This window comes from Triticum dicoccoides, chromosome 4A, assembly GCF_002162155.2.
Source record: "Triticum dicoccoides isolate Atlit2015 ecotype Zavitan chromosome 4A, WEW_v2.0, whole genome shotgun sequence".
NCBI lineage: Eukaryota > Viridiplantae > Streptophyta > Magnoliopsida > Poales > Poaceae > Triticum > Triticum dicoccoides.
Genome location: NC_041386.1, coordinates 641,491,908 through 641,500,460, shown reverse-complemented (window position 1 = coordinate 641,500,460; position 8,553 = coordinate 641,491,908). Strand labels below are relative to the sequence as shown.

At 44.7% G+C, this 8,553-nt stretch overlaps 1 protein-coding gene across 1 annotated transcript; it reads left to right on the top strand.

Moving 5' to 3' along the window:
• Positions 1-5,921: 5,921 nt before the first annotated feature.
• Positions 5,922-6,709, top strand: LOC119287617 (dirigent protein 22-like). Its single transcript, XM_037567197.1, has one exon. The coding sequence runs from the start codon at positions 5,974-5,976 to the stop codon at positions 6,541-6,543; it is 570 nt and encodes a 189-aa protein (XP_037423094.1). The 5' UTR covers positions 5,922-5,973; the 3' UTR covers positions 6,544-6,709.
• Positions 6,710-8,553: the final 1,844 nt, after the last annotated feature.

The window sequence follows — 8,553 nt, the reverse complement described above, 5'->3', positions numbered from 1 at the left end:
ATGTATGTCTGTTGTGTCTGACGCAATGGTGACATTGGATGATAGTGGCAACTACACCACAAGCATGGATGCACTAAAGGATGCCCATAACGGAGCACGAACCGCCACACCATCTACGTCAAGAAGGCCGGGTGCGTACAAGGTGGCAGAGCCAGCCGTCTTGGACAAGGACATGTGGAACCTCATGCTGGTCGAGGACGGCATTAGTCGCCAGCCGGGTCTTGAACTCAAGACCTCTCTTGGCTCTAATAACATGTAGAACTGCACGCACCAGCCAGTTCACTCAAAAGCTCAAGATGATGGGGAAAAGTGGACTATACATTTATACATCAACAGAGGAGGGGCACCGCCCCCAACTTGTTATACTCACGGACTAAAAAACATAGCTCGGGTTTAAGAAAGTGTTGTCATATTTCACCTCACCCAAACGTTTCTTCTTCTCACTTTTGCCCTCTGTGACACCCCTAGATATTAGTCACTTTCTTCTTCTCTGATTCACGTCCGGCCATGGTTCGGTCGGTTCGCCTTTTTTTGTTTTTTCTTCCCTTTTTGATTCTTTTTTTTTGTTTTCTATATTTTCATGGGGGTTTCCATTGGTTTTCTTTGAATTTTCTATTTTTCTTTGGTGTAACTCCCATTTTCTTTTTTCTTTGTCATAACTTATGTTTCTTTTTTCCACTGGTTGTTTCTTCACTGTTTTCGCTGGTTTATTATTTTATTTTTTTTCCTTTGGGTTTTGCTCATTTTACATTATTTTTTCTGTTATTTTTTCTTTGTTTCTCTCTTGGTTTCTTCATCTCTCTTTCTTTTTCCTTGCTTTCTCTCACTATTTAATGATTTCCTTCATTTCTCTTTCTTTTTATTCAGTTTTCTTTGGTTTTTTATTTATTTCTTTCTATGTGTTTTTATTTATGGTAATCGATGATTTTTCTTTGTTTTTAGAACCATCTTGATTGACTTGTTATTATTTCTTGATGTGTGGTTTGTAATATTCTCCCTAATTCTCCATAATTCTTCTATATACATTTTACATGTACATGTAAAACCGTATTTATACATGTTAACATTTTCAAAGTACACAATTAATTTTTTTGATGCCTACATTTTTCGTATACAACAAGAACATTTTTTAGTACTTGATCAAATTTTCAAATACAATGGTAACATTTTTTGCAAATACATCTTTGATGTCTACTTTTTCCATAAACATTGTATAGTTTCATATACATCTGAAACATTTATTTGATATATGTTTCAAATTTTCTAAATACATGATTAACAATATTTTATAGTTCACATACATTTTTTTGAAACGCGTTAAAAAATTTAGAATGTCACTTTTTTTATTCTATCAATGTTTTTCATATATACATTTGAAACATTTGTTTTATATATGTTTAGGATTTTTATAGAATATATAATTAATTTGTTTTAAAGTCACACCCATTTTTTTAAACACGTGAACATTTTAAAATGTCACAAATTTCTTTTAGTATGCTACCAACAATCAGTTTAGTTAAGCTAACAATTGTTTCATGTTATGTTAAACTTAGAATAAAAGAAAAAAAAGTTAAAAAAAAAGAAGGCAAAAACAGGGGAAACCACAAACTTACATGGAACCTACCGGGGCCGGTCCATTCGCAACAAACTATCGTGAGCGGTCGCTCCAACTCGCATTAGGCGAGGTATAAGCACGCCCCGATCCAGCAGCTCCAGTGTTTTTAGTGAGAACGATTCAGCAGCTCCAGTGTTTTTAGTGAGAACGATCCAGCAGCTTCTTTAAATCTATTTGGCGAACTGTTTTTTTCCTTCTTCAAGGAAAACAGAGAATTTGAACGTATCTTAAGTAAAGTGTTTATGCACAAAAAGAAAGGAAGGATTAAATCAAAATGCTAAACCAATTATAGAGCTCATGCTTTCCATAAAAATAATTGTCGATGGATGATGAACAATAAATCAGAACTGAGAAGTGTGGAAAGGTATATTTAGGCAATTGTCTTTGTGTTTATTGAATTTGTTTTTTCTGTGCCAGGAGCAAATGTTCAAATTCCGTTTTCTCTTTTGATTGTATGTAAATAAACAACAAGCAACATTTACTCCAAAAGATCTCTATTTCCAGAAAACGACCAATTGAAAAGAAGTTAAACTATTATTGTCTCATACTTTACACTGCTACTATCGTATTAACTATTGGCCTCATATTTGCCTAGACATAGCAGTACTGGAGAGCCAACTACTAAGTTGACATGTGTGAAATTGAAATTATCTAGCGTTAGTCGATTTGCCTGCATGTTGAATGCATGATGATTGGTAGTTAATGAATCGAGTGTGTGTGTGTGTATGGACGGCATTAGTGAAATACAGTTGTAAGTGATATGTGTAGTTTAGTTTAGTTTTTTTTGTAGAGTGTCGGCGATGATAGTATTAAAATACATATATAAGTGATATGTGTAGTTTAGTTTTCCTGGAAACTATCGGAGAATACTCAAATGTTTTATGTTTTATCTTTGTGTATGGAGATCATGTGCATGGGTCTCGGTAATGACATTCCCTACGAAACATGTATTGCTATTTATACAAAAGTATAAGTGTCTTAGGTTGGTCGTAATGGGAATATCATAAATTGTATCACACATGCCAACTAGGCAATTTTGATGAGGTGGCACAAGATTAAATGAAGAAAGAGAGAGTTGAGTATCATATCATGATACCGTATCATAATAAATATTTTGCTATTATGTGTCATGCATGTCAATAAATAAGGTTATCTATGATATTTTGCATTACGAATCCCTCCTCCCCTCCCCTCCCCTCCCTCGCGTCGCCCGCTCGGGCGACTCGAGGGGCGAATCTGAATCCCGCCGCCGCACCTCCCTCCTCCTCGATCTCCCCTCGCCGCCACCAGAGGCAGCCGCCGGGCCTTCTTGGTGTGCTGCTGATGATGGTGGCGGCGGGGTCCTCGCTGCCTCGCCTCGCGCGCGGGGGGCTGCGGGATCTGGGGCGGCGGCCCGTCTGGTGTGGCGCCTCCAGCCCTTTGGCTCCTGGTGGCGCGGGCGTGGGCCGGCTGTCTTGACCGTGAGGACGGTGAGATCTCCGGAGGATGCGGGTCTAGGCTCGGCGTCGGCTCCGGCTTCCGCGGTGTCAGATCTGGCCGCCTCCACACCACCTCTCCAGCGGCGTGCTCCTCCCCCCCCCTCCAGATCCGGTCTGCTACGACATGGGGGGCTGGTTTCAGTGGGTGGGAGCGGATGGAGGGGTTCCAGGACCGGGGGAAACCCCTAGCCAGCCTTGCTGGCGCGACGGCGGCGACGCCCGTGGGCGCCGCTCATCTCCTTGGAGGCGCCGGTCAGGTCCTGTCCTCCCCATCCCATGCCCCCTTGCTTCCTGGGTGAAAACCCAAACTTTGTTGGACGGCGGCGACGCCCCAGGCGCCGTAATCTTCTTGAAGACGCCGTTTTTGGGAACAAGTGGGGCGGCGGGCTTCGGTGTGGTGCGGTTTGGTGTGCGGCGGCGGCGACAGTAAGTCTCCAGCGGCAGCCATGCCTTCCCTGGTGCGGGGTGCTGTTATGGTGGTGCTCTTCGTGCGGCTTTGAGGGCCTCCGATGCCGTGGATCTCCAGGAAGGGAGGGGATAGGGTTCCCCTCCTCCGGTGGTTTTCCCTCCAGCTCGCCGAGAGTGTTGAGCTTATGTGTTTTGGTCTTGGCCCTTGCTGTTGCCCTTCATCCTGGCAGCTCACCCTCTTTCTCGCCCGATCTTCGGTTTTGGGGCTGCTTGGCTCTAGGTGAGTCGCCGTCGACATGTGAGGAACGCCTGGTTCCGCTCCTGTGGCTTCCTTGGGTGCCATTCAGATAGGTTCTAGGGTGAACTAGTCCATCGCTCAACGGTGCGGCGCCTTTCGAGCCAGGCGAGGAGGCAGGGGCCTTCTTTGACGATGGCACTGTCTGATTGTGTTCTCCACAAACCCCTGGTGTTCTGGCAATGGCTTGCCTCTCATCGTCGTCGTTTCCTTGCCTTGAGCTGGCAGCTGCCTTCCCCTTGGTTGTGTGTGTGCAAGAGGTCCCTAGCACCTCCTAGCTATTAGCTTCATGTTGATCTGGTATAGCTGGTTGTGTGCTATGTGAGCTGTCTCCCAGCGCCTTTGTATCTTTGCTGTGTTTTTTTTCCTTTTCTTTGTGTGGTTCGTGGTTGTAATCTCTGTAATCCTGGCCGGTTGATGGATTTGTTAATTCAAAGCCGGGCTCTTCTGGAGCCTCCGTTCTAAAAATATTTTGCATTACAGATGTAGTATCATATGCATGACACTAAGTTATGATACAGGTAGCCTTACTTCAGCACAGTCTTGGTGTGCATGATGGTTAGACCTACTAAAGTTAGTACTTTAAGTAAATAGAAATGCTAAAGTTGTGCCCGGCTCCCAAGGGAGGGGCGATGACGGCGGTGCGCCTTCGGCTCGCTTCGGTGCTTGTGGTCGTCGCTAGGTGGTCTATGCATATTTTTTTCTGGTGTTCGATGTACTGTCATGATTGAAGATGAATAGATTGAAAGTTTATCACAATTTCTTTTTGCTAAAGAACAGCGGAGGTGTCTCTCTACGAAGTTAAGAAATATTACTTGATCAACAATGCATAACCTGATTTTGTTGTTTCCTATTAGTAGTAGTATTACATTTGTTTAGAATTCTTAGTACACGTTACAGTTATAGACAGCAACTCGTTCGTCATTGGCATACTGAACATTCCGGAAATAGCACAAGCACGAGTGCAACTGATAAGATTGTTTCACATTTTCTTTCATCTTTGGTGCGATTGGATTTGAGAAAAAGACACTAGCTAGTGCAGCTGACCTGGGCAAAGCACGACCCACGAGTGCAGTGTGCAACTGATATGATTGTTTCACCTTTCCTTTCTTTTTGCTGCCATTGGAATGGAGACACCATTAGCGCTGGTGCATCTGGAAGCACGGCCGGGTCTGACCCTACGTCCACTACCATGTGACATGCACGGGTGTTTTTCAGTTTTCTCAGTTCTGGTTGCTCGGCGTGGAAGCCAAGCACCACAGGATGTCAGGATCGGTCCGCTACCACAAAGGCTGTGACGACCAACATTGTGCACCCTCCCTTGTCTACGAAATACTTCCCTTCTTTCGGTAAAGAGTCTACAAAAATGCTATATAATTTCCATCCAATAAAAAGCTTGTGGATTGAGGTACATGGATGTTTCTGCCGGGATTTTCTTTGTTGTGGCGACTAACCGTGCGGTTTGATTAAGAAAACGACGCTCGCCGACCATCTGTTACGTCTCATGGCAAAAAATTGTGCGCAATTTCAACATGCACTATCGCTAACTCTAAGTACAATGGTAGAAATGCCATCCCAAGAGTGCGCCATGACTCTTATTTTGGTCACATCATGATCATCGATCTAATCAGTGGAAGTTCCATTATCATACATGTAATGGTGGGGTATACTTAACCCCACTATGGATGAATAACATCCGATCCGGTGCCAAAAGTGCCAAGCACGCACCCATCCATCCTTCAAACGAAGAAAAACGTGAAGGTGTACAATTATATGCCCATATGTTGTTGATTTCTGCTTCCATGATTTCGCCACCGACAACAGAAATATGGTGATCCAGCTCCACTCACAACATTCCTCCAAAACCACAAGTCCACAATCTAAAATCTACAAGCAAAATCATAGCCGGTGATCCTCTGCATTGTGCTCCCCGGGTCAGGTGCCTATCACCATTGGCCAAGCAAAGTATCATTGTCCATGTTGCCCTACCACTGTCCACTCCACTTCATGGAGCAGCCTTGCCAATTAGAGCCTGCCACTTGCCGCTTATGTTCCCTTTACACTCCCTCCATCCCACTATAAATAGCTGGTGAGCTGCACTTGAAAGATCGCACAAAGACACAGACACTCACGTAAGCATCTACGGAGTAGCACACATTACTTGCTTAGCTCAAGAAATGGCCAAGGGAGCGGTGACGCTTCTTGTGCTCTTCACGGTGCTGTCAGCGGTGAGCCAAGCCCAGCTGCAGCACGGGCCCGGCCACAGGACCTTGTCCCACGGGCACCGCCGGTCCGCCGACCGAGCGGCGCCGACGCACCTCCACTTCTTCTTCCACGACACCGTGAGCGGCGCGTCCCCGTCGGCGGTGCGGGTGGTGGGTCCGGCCGACCCGTCGTCGCGGACCTTCTTCGGGATGGTGAACGTGATGGACGACCCGCTGACCGAGGGCCCGGATCCCGGCTCGGCGGCCGTCGGCCGCGCCCAGGGCCTGTACATGGGGGCGGACCAGGCCGAGCTGGGCTTCCTCCAGACCATGAACCTCGTGCTCACCTCCGGCCCCTACAACGGCAGCACGCTCGCCGTGCTCGGCCGCAACTGCCCGCTCACCGACGTCCGCGAGATGCCCGTCGTCGGCGGCACCGGCGCCTTCCGCTTCGCCCGGGGGTACGCGCAGGCCCGGACTCACTGGCTCGACTTCAAGACTGGCGACGCCACCGTCGAATACGACGTCTACGTCATGCACTAGCCTGAAAATGCTTTGAGGGCTTACTTTCGGCTATGCTTTGAGATTTGAGCGTTTTCTTTGTCCTACATATCGGTGCATTTACTTGGGTTAATTGTGCAAGTTGCAAGAATAAGTGGCCCTATGTGAAATAGTATACTCTTTTTATTAGTGGAACTTGTTTAACGCACATTTTGTTCTTTTTCTTTTTGCTCGAGAGATGCAAAAGCCTCGTATTTTGAACTTTTGTTGCATTGATGTGTAAGATCAAAGACGCAAAATCGCTGGGGCACGCACCTACCAACCCTGCCCGGCCGCTCGATTACCTCGCGATTCCTGAAGTAGTTGGATCCCATACGAGAGCATACTAAGTTTTAAGTTTCACTCGTTGAAATGTACGATTTTTCATCTAAAACTTACGATTTTCTCGCACGCCTTTACCAAGTTTTATAGATAAATTTTTATGACATTTCTTTTGCCAGTTGCAGGCACAAACATTGTGATCTCATCGGTCGCACGTGCTAAGTTTCAAGAGTGGAAACTTAACATTTATTTCAAGATTTTTCAAAAATTATTAAAAATTTGGATCTTATTTGAAAGTCCTTGCCAAGAGAAACACGAATACGAACATTTGATCTTTTTGTTCAAAAGATATATAAGTTTGAAAATCGAAAGCCAAAAATAAAAGCACGCCTGAGGGACTGCATGTTGTGAGACCTGCGCGCCACACATCCTTGTCCAAATCAAAGAAGGGTGACGTCCGATGGTTACAACACGGCTTCTCTTACTGGTAGACACTGCCATCGCCTAAAGCAACGTCGCAAGGCCTCTCGATTGCCTTGTCATTGTTTGTTCAGAAACTAATAATTTTCAAGTATTGTGGAGAAACGGACTTCTTACAGATCATTAGCTCACTACTATCTTCATTTCACAATGTAGTGTATATTTTGAAGTAAAATGCACGTATGGTCCTTAAACTTGGTGGCGTTGCCCACAATGATCCTCAAATTCAGAAAATGCTTCAATACGGTCCCAAAAGCTGAGAATACTACTTCAATATGGTCCTTAAATTTGGCGAACTAATCCTGGGATACGTCTCACACACCTTTTGTGTGCATCGCGCACAAGGGATTTTTGCAGAAAACCGCCATAGATTTTATTTAATTACATAAAAAAACTAAAATTAGAAATGTGAGTCCCACATGTCAATATGGGAGTGATTTTTTCGGAATTCCGACATTATCCGGTTTAAATAATGGTGCGATGAGCGCACAAATATCACTCATCACCACACGCAAATGCAATCCAGGCCTAGTCACGCCAAGCGGGAATGGTTTTACCATGTGGATGTGCATGGAGATATTGGCCTACTATATCTCATCGATGCATCCAATAAGTTGCATCTGATGTATTTACCTAATGAGAGCAGGGCAAGGGGACAAAACTCTAATATATTGGAGTACTAGACACAACCGTTCAACCAATGCATGCATTTTTTCACTCCTCGTGCAACGATTAAATCTTCGATCAAGCCACATGATAGTAAACGTGGTAGTAATGAAATGCCTCAAACGAGATTTTTTAGAAAAGGAAGATCAAACCCCGGCGTCTGAAACAACATAGTATCTTGCGGTTACATTCTGTAATTAGAACTGACCTGATGGTTATAAAAATGAAACATAGTATTCCTAGTGACAGAAAGGGGGATATTCACATGTCTATATATGCTCATTTTTATGTGTCTCCATATTTTTGGGAGATGTTACGAACCTATGAACAAGAACCCCTTCAAACAAAATACCCACATCAAACATGCATTGCGTACATTAAAAGCTAGCAAGTATTCTTATTTTCCCGACACGGCGAATGAAAGGCCAACATGCCAAATAAAAAAAGCCAACATGTAGCCAGGACGTGTTATTGGAAGCCACTCGTCGACCTTGGATGAAGCTTCGGATGGGAAGTTGGTACCTCGCAAAAAAAACTATTTGTGTGGGAGGGGGTACACCAACTACTGAAGTGTGTGGATGTGGG